Source organism: Sitophilus oryzae, unplaced genomic scaffold (assembly GCF_002938485.1).
Source record: "Sitophilus oryzae breed Bouriz unplaced genomic scaffold, Soryzae_2.0 scaffold_1498_pilon_pilon, whole genome shotgun sequence".
Classification (NCBI taxonomy): Eukaryota; Metazoa; Arthropoda; class Insecta; order Coleoptera; family Curculionidae; genus Sitophilus; species Sitophilus oryzae.
In genome coordinates, this window is record NW_022146167.1 from 3079818 (window position 1) to 3099437 (window position 19620).

Below are 19620 nucleotides of genomic sequence, written 5' to 3' on the forward strand. Positions count from 1 at the left end.
ATAAGGAATATTTTGTTGATGTTTGACCATCGAAATCTTAAAAATAAAGAAGTTGTCTAAAAATGTGCTACAAACGGATATAGTATAATTCTTTATCTTTAATTTCCTTCATCATTTGTGTAAAAATACCTAGCTAGTTTTACATAAAACGTTAAATGCCGAACGCTTATTTTGCTACTTTTTCGGACTAGTGAAATGGATTCCTAAGATGTAGTCAGCGCTTTCAAAAATGTAAAAGACAATCCTCGAAGACAGTTATAATGTCCTTTCGATCACTGAAAATTAAGATTTTTGCTTTATCTACAACGAAGTTATACAGAGGGATCAATTGTTTCGAGACAAGAATGGTACGGCTGTGTTCGATCTGGCAGACAGTAATAAAACACTGTTTTACTCGGTATGCAATACAATGAATTACAATTCAATCAATAACTTTAACTTATAATGGTAAGAAAACTTGACCTATATTTCCATATATAAATCGGTAGATCTTTGCTCGCTTAAAATGGTAAAATTTGGCAACTGCGCTAAAAGCCCGCATTAAAGAAGCAGTAAAAGGTAGACAGCTGGGCAGCTGGTACCTACAGGCCTGATGGTACTGATTTCTTCGTCAACAAAGACGCAATTTTCTTTGTCTCTCTATTCAGCCGACATAGTATATAATTTTCTGCAATTTCTTGCTACATTAGACAAAAAAAATGAAATAAATTGTTAAAAAGGAAAAAAATAAAACAATAATTACAATACATGATTTTGTATATATATTAAAAATAACTATATTTCATATCAATTAAACTTTTAGTTACGTAATCGATGGCGCGATTTTTAAATTCATTGTTGCCAACCATGGACATATTCGTCGCCGGGCTGACTAACTGGAATTTAAATTTCGCGCTGGGGATTCAGGTGGTAGCTCTGCTGTAGAAAATGTCAAGTTGCCGCATGTATTTATTTATTTCCTGACATTGGCATTCGTTTTAACACTTTAGTTTTGTATTACGAGTTTGTGGTTTAAATAAATAGTGTTGTGATACTTTAAACTTAAAAATGGTTACTAGCAGATCTTGCAGTCGAACATTGTCCTTTTTAGAACCTCTCTTAGTGCGAAGTGGTACAAGATAGCTTAATAGCCGTAAAAAACTCATCGCAACTTTGTTAGAATATTTTGAGCGGGAAACTGGTAGTAATGACCCTTTATGTCCTTTAAATGCTATTAAGAAAGTGAGTTTTGTTAATGTAAATAATAACTGTTTATATTATACAGGGCGGCGCTTCTCATACGCCGCGGAAGCTCTAAAGAGAACGGTAGTTTATATCGAAGTGAAATTTTGGCAGCATATGTAGGTTAACTGAAAGCATTTTATAGAAATATATAGAATTATACAGGGTGTTCCCCAAAAAAATTACACATCAAATTTGTGTTTTTTCTAATGGAACACCCTACATAATAATGGATTTTCGGATTCTAGGAAAAAAATAAAGGTGAGTTTTATTAAAGAAGCATATACCTAAAATCTAAGGATTTTGACATATTTCACATTTTATGAAAATGAAGAATAAATTTTAAATTTCGATAACAGTTATCTAAATTTTAGTTGACCTTGTATAGCCTGATATTTAATTACAGTAACCATTGTATGTTAAACCAAATTGAAATTTGACCCGAAAAGTTATACAGGGTGAAACAAAATTAATATGGAACATTAGTCACATTTAAAAGCACAATTTACTCCTTTATTTTAAATGGAACACCCAGTATATTTTTCCGGTGTTCAAAGAGGAATTTATTAGCGATGGGAACTATCGAATGAATTAGACTATCGAGTGGTTACTGAATGAATGATTTCAACTATCGAATGGTTTCATTCGAATAAAATCATTCATTCATTTGTATACTAAAACATATGTGACAACCTCGCCGTGCGACTAAATGGTTATCGTTAAGCCACGACTATCGAATGCTATAAGCTTTTTTCGTTTTCCTGTTATTACCGATTCTGAACTGTCCTAGAATTGTGATGCGTATGCGCAGAAGGAAATATGAAGACATTATTTCATTTGCGCATGCGCTGGAGAGTTCTAGGACGATTCAGAATCGATAACAACAGGAAAACGAACAGACCTTTTGATAAATGAAATTTAGTATTCGTTTGATTTTTGTCTGCGTCAGTGCATTACTAGTTCTTCCAAATTTTTATAACGTGCCTTCTAAATACTGTACTATTTTTGCGTTTATTAAAATATTTCAAATACTAAAGTAGTAGTGTTTTTTTTTAATTGACGATTGTGTACGTGTGCAGGTGGTCAAAATTTTGCCGAAAATTTGTGTGATTTTCCGATCTTTCCATTATTTAATTTTATACGATATATGATCTATTTTTTTAATGGAAAATTTTGAGAAGTAACAATTTTTAAGAGAGATGAGGTGAACTTACAATTAATTTTAAAAATACATATGTATTTGTATTTTAGATGTTTTAGTAATATGAATTAGTTGAACTTAATAATCATATTTAAGTAATGTGGTTAAGTAAATGGTTATCGAACTCAAATTTTGGGATGAGAAAATTAAATTGATTGATTAAAGTTTTACACGTGCCAATTTAAAAAAAAGTTAACAATATTTGTATTTTGTTTATGCTAATTCTCTTACATGTAGATTTTTGCGGAGAAATATTTCATTTATTTTTTTAAAGTAAATGCCAGTAAAAGTAAATATTATTTTTAAATACTAATACAAAGTAATAAAAAGTAATACACATATATAATTTTGATTTCTAATTTTTTATTTATATTTTTCTTCTATTACACTGCATGCTTAGAAAATTAATAAATGTTTATATTTCATGATTTTAAAATTTGAATTAATATAATATAATATATCTATATATATATATATATATATATATATAATAACTCAAATTTTGGGATGAGAAAATTAAATTGATTGATTAAAGTTTTACACGTGCCAATTTAAAAAAAGTTAACAATATTTGTATTTTGTTTATGCTAATTCTCTTACATGTAGATATTTGCGGAGAAATATTTCATATATATATTTATATATATATATATATATATATATATATATATATATATATATATATATATATATATATATATATATATATATATATATATATATATATATATATATATATATATATATATATATATATATATATATATATATATATATATATATATATATATATATATATATATATATATATATATATATATATATATATATATATATATATATATATATATATATATATATATATATATATATATATATATATATATAATAAACCAACGTTGCCAAAAAATTTAGAGACTATATTATTTTTAAATAGGATCTAATATAAATAATTTTGACTTCTAATTTGTTGTTTATATTTGCTACTACTTAAAAAAATGTTTATATTAAATGATTTTAAATTTTGGTGTTAATAGGTATAACAAATTATTACTGTTATTATTATTTATTAAACCAGTTTTGCTTAAAAACATTAAAAATCATTTTCCTATATCCAAAATAAAAAGTATTATTGCAGTGTAACAACAGAATATTAATAAAAAAACATGCAAAATATATAGTTATACTATCCCTAACTAACTATAATACCAAAGAATAATATTCTTTGCTAATACCAACTAATACGAATATACGGCAACAGCGCCGTTCATAATGTATTTTCTGTGTAAATACTAGCACCTCAATAGAAAAAAATAATGTGTCCTTATCTTTATCTGACTCAAAATCAAAGATGCCAGCTTTTTTCATACCATTGCCACCGACCGCCGACCGCTGTCGGGTTTCTAGGAAAGAAACCTACGTCGCCGGACAACTAAAATCCAGTTTATTTATAATCGATCCTGACGAATAAATGAATTTTACAAATGAATGAATTTTACAAATTAATGAATTTTATAAATGAATGGTTTTTGCTGCCGAATTAATATATTTCAAGGCAGATAACGCATCTATTCGATATTTTTATTCGAATAGTTTTCAACGAATGTTTTCTTACTAGCTATCGAATTATTCGAATGAATTGCAACTATCGAATGTTTTGATAGTATTCATTCGATAGTTCCCACTACTAGAATTTATATATCTTCAAAATATTATTAAGGTTGTCTACCCCTCGGACAAATATTTTCCTAGATATTTTATTTTTTATGATTTTGCGTCAGTAGATCTTTATTATTTGAAAAAATCTAAGTGGCTGTGTGATTTACCTTTTGTTAAAATTAAAGATTGTAGAGTAAAATACTCAACGATAATAAAAAGAAACACGTTTAAAACATATTTTAACTATTACAGAATTAAAACTAGATATAAACCTATAATTATGTGACAAAAATTAGCTAGATGCAATAAAATGAGCAAAATGCTTACTTTCCTGTTAACTGCATAAAATGATTGTCTTTTCAATTTCTACCTCGAAAAATAGCTACAATAATTTCTCTCATGTTGTCGACAATAGTTGGTCGAGTTTTGTAAACACTGTGTGACACTGTCTTTAACATATCCCCATAAAAAAAACAGACTAAATAAAATCAGGAGAATTTAAGTATTCTATTAATTGATGAATGCATAGTGCATTCACCAACTAATAGAATTATATCACTTCTCTCTGATGTAGGATAAGTTTGCATTTTCGGCAAATTTCTGAGAATTTTTTTTCTTTTAACTGACACAAAATTATAACTAGTTATTAAAGTTGGACTAATTAGACACCTATGTTGAAGTAACTTCAGACATATCACAGCCACCTAGATTTTATCAAATAATAAAGATCTACTCAGATCAAATCATGTAAATGAAAATATCTGATAATCTTATATTTTATAATATAATAGGAAAATCTTTGTTTGAGGGGTAGGCAACCTTAATAGTATTTTGACGAGACATGAATTCTCCATTGAATATCGGAATAATATACTGGATGTTCTATTTAAAATAAAAGAGTAACATGCTTTTAAAGGTGACCAATGTTCAATATTAATTTTTTCTCACCCTGTATAACTTTTTGGATTAAGTTTTAATTTGATTTAAAGTGCAATAGTTAATTTAACTACATATTAGGCTATACCGGGTAAATTCCAATTTAAGTAGCTTTTATTGCAATTTAAAAATTGTTCTTTATTTCTAGAAAATGTTAAATATGTCAAAAGCTGTACATTTTAGTCATATACTTCTCTTATAAAACTCACCTTTATTTTTCTCCCAGAATCCGAAAATCAATTAATATATACAACTTTGATATGTAACTTTTTTTGGGGACACCCTCTAGAGCTCTCTATATTTTTAAAAAGTGCTCTGAATTAACCTACATATGCTCACAAAATTTCATTTCAATACAAACTGTCTTTCTCCTTGGAGCCTCCGCGGCGTATGAGAGGAGCCACCCTGTATTTATAATTAATTTCTAAAATATTTTGATTAAAAGAAAATACATAAAAGTGGGCAACGCTGTGCCGGTCAAGCTTAATCACGTGACTAAAAGTTTATTTGGTATGAACTGTAGGTTGATTTTCTTTTTAATAACAGAAAGTGCCGGTCTTTGATTTCTTGGAACGACTAGCGTTGGGAAATGACCGCAAGTGAAAAAATGGACGAAAAAACAACGAAATTACGCAAAATCGATTAGTGGAAAGTTGCGACAGATGGTTTTGTAATAGAAAATACACAAAGTTTATAGCTAGTAGTTGTTTAGATAGATAAACAACAAGAAAATATGAAATATTCTGTCGAGGCTTAATCTAGGCGTATTTGTAAGGTTTCTATTTTTGAAAACATGAAAACAGAACTAATTGGAAATTGTTTGTGTCTAATGTACAGGGTGGGCCAAATTGGACGCTTTTAAAGGGAAACGCCCTTTTCTATAGTGAGATTACTACACGAAAACTAATATCGGTGTTGGAGCTCAATTTTTATGATGGAGTATAAAACATGATGGAGTTACAGGGTGTTGGTACCAAATCAAAAATATGCATTTTAAACAAATCGCTGTAACTTTTTTGCTATGGAAAATTTTGTATTTTTATTTCCAAAGCACCTTTTTACCTAAAATTTAATGGTTTAAGTATATTTTTTTAAATTAATAATTTAAGAATTATCAACAGAAAATTTGATTTTTATATGGCGAAAAAAAAATTACCGAAATCCGACACAAGTCTTCTATACAAGGTGTCAAAAATTAGTGTATCTAACTTCGATGGCTAATTCTACAGATAAAAATAAAACAAAAAGGTCCTATGAACATATGCCCTAAACTGCTTCCTGAGGCAGTTATAGCCTTTGAAAAGGTAAATAAAAATTCTTTATTTTTTATACAAGACGATAAAATGGTATTTTATCGTCGACCGAAAAGATTAATTCACGAGCGATTTCATCGCTCGTGAATTAATTTCGGGACACGATAATGCAATTTTATTGTCGTGTATAAAACAATATTTTTTTCCATAGCGAGTTACGTTTTAAAAAATATTCAGAAATTAATATTTCAAGGAATTTATTACGAATAGAAAAAATATTGTGCTGGGTTGGCTATGGTTTCTATGTAATTTGACAAATAAATAAATCTGTCTCTTTAGTTGTCAGTTTTGAGTCAATATTTTTTAATTCTCTTTCGTGTCGATTGCTGATTGAATTGGAGCCAGAAATGTCTCAAAACGAAATAAGTAAATTACCAACAGATATTCAGACTGAGGCGACAAACGCCATATCCAAACTGCTTTTAAATCCCGAATAACTTATGAAAAGGAATACAAAAATTTCAAAAATGGAAGCAATTAAAAACGTGCGAGAAGAAATAAAGTTTTTAACCCTCGCTGTTAAAGTATCATTTAATCTACCCTTGCGGTTAAAGTACTATTTTATCTACTATTTTTGATAGATATAAGGCAATTTTAACAGTTGCTATGGAGAAAAATATATTTTGTTTATTTTTGGAAACATGGGTAAACCGTTTTTCTTGAAATATGGTACTCTTATACACATTTTAATGCCAAAGCGAATGGCGATAGTGCAAAACCCCGTAAAAGCCTTGAAAGGGTACTTTCCATTAGGGTAGAAAGTACTACTAGCGGTACTTCTTTATCATTATAGATACAGAAATTTCAACAAATGGCATAAAAAGGTAGTATTGTTCTAAACAGTGAACGTTTTTCAAGATATTTGGGTTTAAACGTTACTATGTATTGATTTTAGTACCTATTCTATTAGCAAAATGAATTTTTTTGTTTTAAAAATTTGTTGAATTTACTGTATCTATAAGGATAAAAGAAGTACCACCAGGAGTACTTTCTACCCTAATGGATTGAAACTTGGATTGCACTGAATTGTTCACTTCTGATTGCCTCCAATAACACGCACTTGTCGATCTTCACCATAATAACTCCGTTTTATTCCTTGTCCGGCGTACAGGCCAGACCTGAATCCGTCAGATCGAGATCCTTAAACGGGCCAAGAAGGTCGTACCGGTAACGGAATGAAAACGTCGAAAGAAACAAATGGAAAAAATAATGCAGCAACGACGACGGTCGATGAGTCGAGAAAAATCAGAGACAAGGCCGTAGCCTAACCTTTGCTCTGACCTCAAAGGTCCTGGGCGTGGATATTCGTGTGGGTTGAAGTGTTTTCTGGCTCGTGGTTGATTGTGGATACCGTTAAGAATTTTTGTTAGTTGTTCTTTTGATGCTTCTTCCTTTATATTTGAATCAACAGTATCAAAATTAAACTAAATTATACAGGGTATTTCAAAAAACTCTCCTGAGATTCTTCACGTAAAAATAAGATTCATTTTTCATATCAACATAGGTCCGATTCTGCTTTGTTTCGTAGCTACAGGGTGTTAAAGTCTTAATATTTTTTCGATTTATTATAATTTTTTAGTACTTTTAGCGTCTCGAATGAAATTTTGAGGGCAAAAGTTACTATAAATGCGACATATTTTTAAGCTAAAAACGTGTCGACATATTCACCAGGGACGTGCATATGGGTTATCACTGGAATATGTTTCTAAAAAAAAGTATGTACGCCACTGACTTTGTTCTCTGGTTAGCAAAATAGTGTAAGAACTTTAATGCCGATTAAAAGTTGTATCTTGATGTTTTGTCAATTTCGGCCTCCTTGATGAGATAAACGCAATTTTATTAATTTTTTTTCATCCAAGTCTAACAGCAACGTTTAAAAAAATTAATATCATTAACTTGCGAAAGTTTTAAATAAGTACTCATTGATTCCTCATCAAAATATATGAAAAAAGTTCCTATAAACCTGTGTATGGAAGTGCATAGTTTTAGAGTTACAGGATGTTAAAACTTTTTAAAATTAGGTTTTTTTAATTGTCTTAAATACCCATATTTTTGATTTGAAATTGCTGTAGGTTGGACTAATAGTAATGATAACTAATAGTAATAATATTTAATAATAAATTAGGTAAAAAATATGTAATTTATGTTTATTTCAATTTTATTAACTGTGATTAATAAAATTGCCTTTATCTCATCAAGGAGGCCGAATTCGACAAAATATCAAGAGATACTTTTAATTGGCTTTAAACGGCCTACACAATTTTAATATCAAAAGAAAAAAGTCAGTGGCGCACATGTTTTTTTTTGGAAAAATATTCCAGTGATAACCCATATGCACGTATCTGATGAATTTATCGACATTTTTTTAGCATTAAAATATGTGGCACTTATAGTAACATTTGCTCTCAAAATTTCATTCGAATAGCTAAAAGCAATTGGAAGAAAACTATAATAAATCGAAAGATTATTAAGATTTTAATACCCTCTAGCCACGAAACAAAGCAGAATCGGACCTATGTTGATATGAAAAATAAATCTTATTTTTACATGAGGAATCTCCCTACGATGATGGATGGCACATACATGTTTTTTGAAACACCCTGTATAGAGTAAACGACACCTACCAATAGTTTGATCAGGTTTTATACCGTATGATCGAAAAAAAACAGCGCTAAATTTATTTCTCCAGACACACAAATCATTTCCAAAAAAATATTTTTTTCTCGAATTTTAAAGCACACCATTTAAAACTCATTTTTACTCAATAAAAAAATATATTACAATCTTCAAACTGGCAGTAAGTAAGCACCATTAAAAAATAAAAAAGAGTACGGAGCAAGTAATGACGTGTAGGGCTTAACCTCGCCAAAATTATTATCGATTTTCATTCCTCAGCCTCCTTTGACGCCGTTTTTTTTCGATTGTATGGTACTACTTACTGAATTGAATATAAAATGTTCAATTTTATATTCAATCGAAAATAATGGATTCCACATCACACAAATGAAACTCTAACTGTAAAAAACGAAAGTATCCAGATTTCCAGATGTACCTAAATAGAAAAATTCTAAGTTGACATTTATTTGTTAAAAAGTTTATTTTCTAACAGTATAATCACAGCAATACTTAGTAGGTACCTATAATAAGTATGTGATATCACTTCTTTAGAATTTGCTATACTTAAAACTTTTCAAAGAACTTTCGCAAATACAACATAACATCAGTGACAGTTACTTAACGTCCAATTTAATATTCAAATAAGCCGTAGAGCTCAGGTATTTAAAAATAATAAAGATTATTATGCTGTATCTATAATGAACTTGGCCTTGCCAAGGCCAACCGTTCCGAGAACCTGTTAACCGACGGCTTAACCTTGTTCTTAAGTAAATTTTGTTACTTTTTTCCGGATCGTCTTCTTTTAAACGCCAGCTTGAATTTCACCTATGAATAGATGCAAACGACATACAATATCTACGAGAGTTTCTTTGCTTCTTCAGATTTCCAAGCTACTTATGTTACATTTTTTTATTTCTAGATTAGTACTTAGTTTAACTTACGATGCGGTTTCTGTTTTTTTAATATCTCCAAATATTTAATTAATTTTTATAAAAAGGTTCCATTTAGGTACCTCTATCCACGTGCCGAGTTTGGTTCCAATCGACCCATAATGGGCTCTTTCACAAAAAATAAAATACCCAATTCAAGGACAAAATCTGAAATAGAAGACTATTTTCAGTATATTTATCCAAAAAAAAAATAGTTCCATGACATTGAATAATTTTTTTATAGGCCCTCAAAATTGCTTTAATTTGAAATAATTTTAAAGCGCCAATTGATGACGTATGAAAAATACGCCCAATCACATTGCAGAACCGTGCTCGTGTGCCAGCCAACAACTGGCAACATTGCGATTTGATTTGACCACCTCAACTCAGGGTGCATCCACACTATCCTAAATACGGCGTATCGGCGTAACGGCGTAACGACCTTGAAGAGATTTCCAGTAATTCTATTGGCTGAGATTCATCTGTCAGAAATTTTATCTGACAAATTTATCTGTCAAAAATTTCAGCCAATAGAATTACTGGAAATCGATTCAAGGTCGTTACGCCGTTACGCCGATACGCCGTTTTTAGGATAGTATGGATGCACCCTCAAGGCCAATCAACATGATATGGGCAAGGCAAATATGGCGGCGAAGACAGCGCATTATTAAATTGTTTACCTTTAAACTGAAAAGCCGGTAGTGGTTTCTCGTTCCGATTGCATACCAGAAACCAAACCAAACCAAAGCCTCTGATACCCTAGTGAGGATGTAGTTATGGCTACTTCTTACACTTACCTCACAAGATATTCACATTTGAAAATATAAATGGCCTGGATGTAAGTCTTTCTTTAGGTCACAATTGCCCCTCACATACGTTAGAATTTATTATTACATCCATCTTGTTCAGAATATCCAATATTTTTTTTTATAAAAAGGTATTTAGTTTTTTTTCTATATAAAATCTTGAAACACATATTATATTTTTTAGTTATCCTCACCTATTATAGTTTAAATTTATTCCCATTTGTATAATGCTGCAAAACATAGGAAAAATATTCCATATTTTTTGACCCAAGCCAGTGTAGTTTACACCAAGAGTATTTACCAAGGCTTTTACTAAGACAAGTAACTTCCTATACTGTCCATAATAGTATATATTTATCAAACGTGCAGTAAATTCTAAACTATGGTAGGTAAGTGTTTGCAATTGAATATTTAGTTTATATTGCTATTTTCTGTCATATATTTCTGGTTATTTCTTTTTTCGATGATTTTGAACACCCTATATATGCTACCTCAAGTTTGAATATTTACACACTAGTACACTACCTACTTATTTTCTGAGAAATCAGACCTTTTATAAAAAGTAACTAACTGATGTTTTCATAAAAGTACTAATACAAAAAATTCCATACTTATGTGGAGAGCTTTAGACTCCCTGTATATTAAAAAATTAGTGAAATATTACGTAATCTAACCCGACATTTGTGTGAAAAATGTCTATTTGGAAATAAAACAGGTTTTAAAATACGCGCCAAATATAGCACTTCTATCTCCGCCATATTGGAAAAGGTTGAATTGCCTTTGGAGAGGTGGTGGTGGGTCAGCATGGTGGCCCGGCCGTGTTGCCGCTTTTCAACATGCCAGGTGTGACGTATTAAAAATAAAGTGCGGATTTTTATTCTGGGCTGTTTTGTTTTTATTTATTTTCTTAAGAACGACTTCAAATTATTCGAAAGTGAGAAGCAAAAAATTCTAGAATTAATTGCTTTATTCAATTATGCTAATTCCAAAATATAGTGAAAGAGCCCATTAAGAACAATCCTGATGATTTCGTCCATTTAGAGGCTTCGGTTCGAAACGTCGTCGAGGGCGTCATCCTGTAGCCCCTCTCCAATTATGCTGAAATCGACCCACATTTTTCTTCATTATTTTATTGTCCAATTCCTGATGAAGATGTAAAAGAAACGTCGTATCCGCCTTTGCAGGCTGGGACCGTCTGCAGTTCTGCACCGTCGCACAGTGATGCCGAAACAATTGCTACTACATTTTTTAAAATTATTTTTGTTAGATGTGGCTTTCTAAGTATATAAGTGATGTTTTGAATTCAGAAAATTGAATTATGTATACAGAGTGTACTTAAATTGGATGTAAAAAATAAAAAATGGGTTGTAAAAAATTTTAATCATATTATTTTGTCTTTAATAGCATATTAATTTAATACTTTATTCTTTGTAAAGTTTAAAAAATCAAAAAAAGTTTGTGTAAACACATAAATAAATATACAGGGTTTTATTTTCAGCCCTTACAATAGAATTAGCATTTCGTTTTTAATATAATTATTTTTTTTCAGAACTAGTTACCAATAAGTATTGCTTAAATTCAACTTAAAAAAATATATTTGTATTCATATCCATGAGAAAAAAAAAGAAAAAAAAAAGAAACTAAATACATCTGTATATTTTATGTAGTTACCTATTATGTAAACAGTTGTTTACTTATAACCATTTAATTTTAGTTATATTTTTAAATGTTCTATAATTTAAAAATATCTGTATATAATTACCTGTGGTAAAAATATTATAAGTAGTTAGATTATAATTAGAACTTAGGTACAAGAACTTAATACGCAAGAAAAAGAAACAAAAAATTATCCTAAAGCTTCTAGATAAGATGGATAATATATTTAATATGGATTTAGTAAATGGATAAAGACAATAGAGTAATTTAATCCATAATAAGTTTTAGAGCCTCAGGATACTGTTCTATTTTACTTAACAGAAGAAGTCTTGGTGATCTCTTACTATATCCGAGAAAATTAGTAGAAGGTGCATGACATTCTCGATAAAAGTTGTTGACCGAATGTTGATGCATCATAGACACATTGACACATCTTTGTAGTTTATATATAATTATTCAAAATTAATGAGATTTCTCATAATATTAAATTTAATGTCATAATATAAGCACAAAACGAATAAAAACTTAGGCTTAACTGTGAAAAGCTAGTTAAAATTACACATTAAAAAATTATTTTTAAATTTGGATACCTTGTATATCGAAAATTAAATTCAATAAGAGAAAATATATTACCAGTTTTCTTTCTAAAACTAATTAAAAAATAACCAACAACAATATTTTACAGCACATAAGAAACACCCAGTAATATACTGTCATACGTAATTTATTTTGGGAAACTAAATCATGGTTTTCGGGAGAGTTAGGCAACCTAAATGTTGGTCATGAAACTTCATAGTTATGAAGAAAAAATGCTAATAATTGTAACGTGTACATCATATTTTTCTGGAGCAATTTGGAGCATTTAGTATTAGCTTACCTAAAATGTGATTTTATATTAAGCAGTTCTTAATTACATCAAGGTCTTCATTGAATTTTTTTATGGTACCAGGGAAGTCAAAACAAGAATTACCATGAGGGAAAACAGTTGAAAACATTGTACTTTCTCAGAGTACCATCAGTTTTTAGCTAATTTATGACCAACGTTAAACGCATTAATTTTCTTTAATCAAAATATTTTAGCTTCAGCTAATAATCTTATAAGCTTGAACATTTCTTATAAGGGATTAATAATGGGCCCGTTTTTATTCAAAAATGTTCACGATTCTGAAAATATGGATTATTAGGAAGTATACGAGTGAAATTATAATTTAAAAAAATACTTCGGATATTTTGATTTTTTGCCGCTATTGGGAACTTCTGCATCACTGTGCGCTGTGCGCGTCGGTCACATAACCTACCCACCCATGATACAAAGAATACAAGGTATGATATTGCGCAGGTTGGTCACTACGTCACAGGTGATAAACGGCACTATTGGTCGGCAAGCTCTGCGCGCCAATTTCAAATTGTCAAACAGATTGTGTCATCTGTGAAATTTAATTGTGGCAAAATATGAAAATAATTTTTCAAATGTCAAGCTCGATGTCAAAACATAACTTTTGGGGTTATGTCCTAATTCTTCCCTATTTTAGGTCTTTTTTTATTAGTGGCAATTGAACAATATGGATATTTTTTGTATGGCGTATGACGTCACAGGTGGTATGCGCAAACTTAACGAAATTGGAGCCGCTATCGATCATACCTTGTTTTCTTTATACCATGCTACCCACCAAATTTTGTCGCAATCGGACGACATCAACTTTTGATGTTTCTTACGTCAAAACTAACTGTCACAGTGACACGTGTCGTAAACGGTCAAGTTGGCATTGGCCCAATCTATTGACATATTATCAAATTTCATTTAAATCGGACGATTTTTTGATTTGATTTATGGGTTATCATTGATGATGGGGTTAGTGTAGTGCACGAAACGTCGTCAAAATATCATGAAAAGATGGGGTTCTTCGAGCTCATCATCTGATCCCAGCAATGGCCTCTTTGTAACTCAGCACCAGATTCATTATCATTACGTGATCCGAAGTAATTAGTTCATTTTCGCATTATAATATTTACTCGCGTCACTATAGGTTATTAAGTTACCTTGCCTGACACGTAAAGGTCAGCTTTTTGCCTTCCCGAGAGCCGTACAAGGAAACCGATTTCAAAAAGACCGGGAAAAAAAATCTGTAAGTATACGGACATACTCGGCTGATAATTATTAGAAAGTAAAATGCCTTGCTGCTACTGCTAAAAGAATAATTAATAGCATTCGATATGTAATTACGTAGATATGTAAGCGGATTCCCCAGAGTGACAAAGGATATAGACAATAATAGACATAGGCAAGCCAGTCTTTCTAAACCAACGACTAAAGAATACAAGGACATATAACTTCCATATACGGGCTGCAGTAGAATTTGTGATATTAGACGCCATATTTTTGGTTGTAACGAATGAGTCATCAGCTGGTCATCAGCGACAATTTTAGCGTTTTTTAATAGTTTGTTGTGTGTAGTGAACTTTGTATAAACTTTATTATAATGGTAATTTGTTCAGCTTTCAACTGTAAAAGCCGCAGCGATAAGAAAGAGCCAGGAGTTATTACGTTTCATAGGTAAATAAACAGTCCACTCCACCTTTTTAGCGTTTTCTTATTGAATTCGATAATTATTTTTCTATTATATGTACTTGATGTGTACTATACGTCGATACTAGTTTTGTACCTTTTGTTAACATGTTAATACGTTTTTTTCGTAATTCATGTGAGCATGATACCACCGCATACACCATAAGCGTAGTCAAAACATTTATTAAAAATATAAATATCTCTTTAAGCAGCTAAGTTGAGAAAAATATTATGTACCACGGCACTGACTGTTTGGTGGTATGGTAACAATTTGGTTTCGGGTGTTATTAGGCCTTGTATTCTTTAGTTATTGTTCTAAACTCTATATACAGGGTAAGTCTGAAATAAGTGCAAATACTTTTAGGGTGGTAATATTTTGACCCCAGGAACACGTTTATGAGGTTTGATCGTAAAAAAAATTGAAAATTTTATATTTTTGAAACAATTTTTTGTAAAATAGAGAATAAATGTAATAAATTATCATTTCAAATAACTCCTCGATATTTTTTTATGTTCTTAATCCGTATGATATAACATGCGATTTGATTGCTTATTAAACCTAATACGACGGGATATCAAGCTGAATAATTGAATTGCATCTGTTTTTCTCTATAGGTATATTAATTGACTTAGCTTTAACATGTTTTTCTTTTCTTTTTCAGTGGACGTACTTGTTGATGATGAACCGGTACGGTTAGAGATCTGTGATACAGCTGGAGAGGTAACTATTTTTGTATTATTTCTTTTTTTTTTAATATACAGGATGGTGCCTCTCACACAACGCGGAGGCTCCAATGACATCTTATAAGATCTTCATTACAAAAAACACAACTTTGATGTTTATTTTTTTTGGGGACACGCTGTAGAACTTTAACCTATATATTTAAAAGAAATGCTCTAAATTAGACTACAAACACAACAAAATACTGCGCCACCCTGTACACTCCAAACCAAAAAATTAATGAGTTTAATTCAGCTATAGTCTGTCCAACGAGAAGATCCTTGACAGTGATAGATGTGTCTGTCATTTTAATTTCAAAGTAGTTTATTTTATTTTACAAAGAAATAAGTTGGTACAACTGGAACGCATAGATATATTGAAAATTTGATTGACAAGATGACAAGTGATTACTTCAAAATATTGTGAAAAAAACTGTATAAAACTGAAAAAATGTAATCGAGTTATTTTATTTAATAAAAACGGTATGTGTTAATACAAAACAAACAAGAACAAGACACTACATACCAAAAAAATATAAAAAAGAACTATTATTTACTTTCAAGCTTTATGAAACCACCCGCATTTATGATTATATTTATCAATATAACTTATGTACAAATACAAATTAGTAATATTCCACAGGAATAAATAAAACAACATAGGTAAATAAAACAAACTATTTTATTAATAATAACACCTACCAAATTTTATACCTTAAAGGTTGATTAATTAACTTTAATCTTAATTTTTTTAAACCAGTACCTTTTGACATTATTTTTCTGCAGTACTAAAATCCATTATTTACCTATCGTGTGATGTCGATATGTTACAGCTACTCCAGTTTTTAGTATGTGTTTAGTTTGATCCTTCTACCATATACGAGATGCACTTATCTACGACGAAATGGTATACAAACTTTATCGATGGCAACTTCATTGGTGTATAAGACTTTCTGCCTGGGCAGCGAGTATTAACCACAAACTGTGCTATGGGTCTACAGCAAGTCTACAGTTAATTTTCACTCGATTTTTCCTCCACTTGACTTCAAAAGACACAAAACACACGTAATAATACGAATCAAAATGCATCATCTTCCAAAACGCAGGGTATTTAACAAAAGTTGACACAAAATTATAACCTATAATTTGGCAAGACTTTGACAAGCGTCAAAAATGACAAAAATCTAAAGGCGAGTTCATACGCATCGGCGTCCGTTTGTGGTTCATCGTTCCGTCAAACCAATAAAATTGAAATACGATCTGTCATTTTTTAAATAAACCAATAAAACTGGTTAAAAACAACAAGACACGACGCATGACGGATTTATATTTAAACCCATCCATAGATAACTTAAAAATTATTAGAAACTTTTTTTAGTAAAATAAATAGATTGGTATGGGACGTCATCTGCTTTTCTTCTGTCATCGTCTGTCGAAATCTTACCTGAGAAAAAACACAGAGTATATATTCGATACCAATTAAACTTTTAGTTACGTAATCGAGGGTCTGATTTTTAAATTCATTGTTGCTAACCATGGACATATTCGGCACCGGGCTGACTAACTGGAATTTAAATTTCCCGCTGGGAATTCAGGTGGTAGCTCTGCCGTAAGAAATGTCAAGTTGCTGCATTTATTTATTTCCTGACATTGTCATTCGTTTTGACACTTTAAGTTTTTGGTTTAAATGAATTGTGTTGTGATGGTTTAAGCTTAAAAAAAATTACTAGCAGACCTTGCAGTCGAACATTGTTCTTTTTAGAAGCTCTTTTAGTATGAAGTGGTACAAGATAGTATAATAGCCGTAAAAAAATCATCGCAACTTTATTAGAATATTTTGAACGGGAAAGCGGTAATTATGGCCGTTTATCTCCTTTAAGTGCTGTTAAGGAGGTGAGGAAGTGGGCAACGCTGTGCCGGTGAAGCTTAATCCCGTGACTATTATTTTATTTGATATGAACTATATATAAAAGTTTATCTATAAAAAAATATATGAAATTGTATAAATAAATAAATATTTGTAATACACTGGTTCTATAAGTCATGAAAGATTTTTCTTCATAAAAGTACCTTGCACTAGGGATGCATGATTCGAATCGATTTTAATCGAAGATCGATCTTTTTGCCGAAAATATCGATTAAAATCGATCGATTTTTATCAAACGATCTTTTGGTAGAATCGATTTTTTTTCAAAATCGAAGATCGATTTTATTTATACATTTTTACAGGTTTATTTATTTGTTAGAATAAAAAAAACGGTAACCAAAAAAACACTTTAGTTTTGCTTGAATATTTGATTCCGGTGCATCTCTAATAACAACTCCAAAATTCCGCCATCTAGCAATGAAAAATTAAGTGTAAGTGCTCGCTACCGCATGCGCCAATGTCTGTTTACCACTTTGATATTAGGTGTCAGATTTTTGTCGGTGATTCCCATATTTTTATATTTTAGATAACAGAATATTTTCTGATTTTAGCTTCTTTCCAACCGACTGATATATCAAAATTACAGAATTTACCGGTACATATTCTGTGTCAAAATCATCATAAGCATGCAAAAAGCCGAATAATTATATTTTAATATTGTTATAGTATTTTTAATTTTTACAAGTATGTCTCGGTTTGTGGGTGTTTCTGATTCAGTTTGGGATGACAGTTATTCAGTTTCAATTTTAAATGTGTTAATAAAGGTTTTACGATTTTTATGTATCTAATTTTTTTATGATTATATCGTATTTTTATTATACCAGTACACCAATACATTCAGAATCGAATATCGATATTTAATAAGATCGATCTTTTGTTACCGATTTTTTTCTGGATCGATCTTGTTATGTCCGATCTTGAATCGATTCAAAATATCGATTTATTTTATTTTTGCGACATCCCTACCTTGCACTCTCGTTGCAAAACTCTTCAGATCGAAATTAGGTGGGCAGTACCACCCGTGGTTCCATTCAGAACCCATTTCCTCTGCCAACGACCCATTACCATTTCGATTTAAAGTTCAATTAATTCGAGCAATTAAGAGAAAAATCAGATTACCTATGCATACGTTTTTCTTTTTTCTTGTATTTTTTATCGTAAGGAACAGGTGTTTGAGCCTGGGCAATTTAAATGAACGGTAGTATTATTATTGCTTGTTTATTAAGAAAAATAAATTATTGATACTCTTTAATATTTATGAAACAAACATGTTACCAGGTATTAATTTTTGTGTGTGTGTCGGGTATAATAGATTTATTTTATTGATTACTGGAATAACGGATGTTTTAAATTATCTTGACTTCTTGGTTCTACAAAACTTTCTCATCGATTTGTAATGCATAGAAATTTTTATTTTCCAACTAGTAATTACTACATCAATTTTAATTTTTTTATTAATTTTGTTACACATCAATATTTACAGCTCCTAAAAGTAAAGGATTAATAAGAAAGGAACTACGTATTACCCTTTAGAGAAGACCTTAGATTAAGAATAAAATCTCTATCTATTTTTATTCTTAATCTAAGAATGTAAACAGTTCTCCTGTGGAGAGGACCAAAAATATTGTGTAGGTATACTGGGTGCGTCTCATAAGTGGCTCACCCCTATAACTTTTTTATTTTTTCAGATAAAAAAACGAGATTTGGTATGTTAGTATATGACAGGATTGATTGACGTATTCAATTGTTTTTAGTCACTGCCTGTTTCACAGGAAATTACTAAAACTTTTGTTTTTTAAATGGCACCCTCGATATATTTCTACTTTATTCGATAGAAAATGATACTCTGAATAGAATGACATATCATATGTCAACTTTTGACATTTTCGCATATGGTTTATTTGAAATTGTAACATGCGTTTCATAACGACAATTTGACTTGAAATACCAAGTGTGCCGTACCAAATTATTAATAAAAAAATGCTTTTTTCAAATGTGCTAATTAGCCATCATTGTTCCGTTTACACTAGGGATGTCAATCCCGGAAGAAAATTTGCCTCGAAAAATCCC

At 30.4% G+C, this 19620-nt stretch overlaps 1 protein-coding gene across 1 annotated transcript in view; it reads left to right on the forward strand.

Moving 5' to 3' along the window:
• The window catches only part of LOC115877766 (cell division control protein 42 homolog), an 88409-nt gene that overhangs the window by 40679 nt on the left and 28110 nt on the right, over positions 1-19620 (forward strand). Inside the window, exon 2 of the mRNA XM_030894077.1 lies at positions 15566-15624. Coding sequence (XP_030749937.1) covers positions 15566-15624 — 59 coding nt within the window. The remainder of the gene's footprint in view (positions 1-15565; positions 15625-19620) is intronic.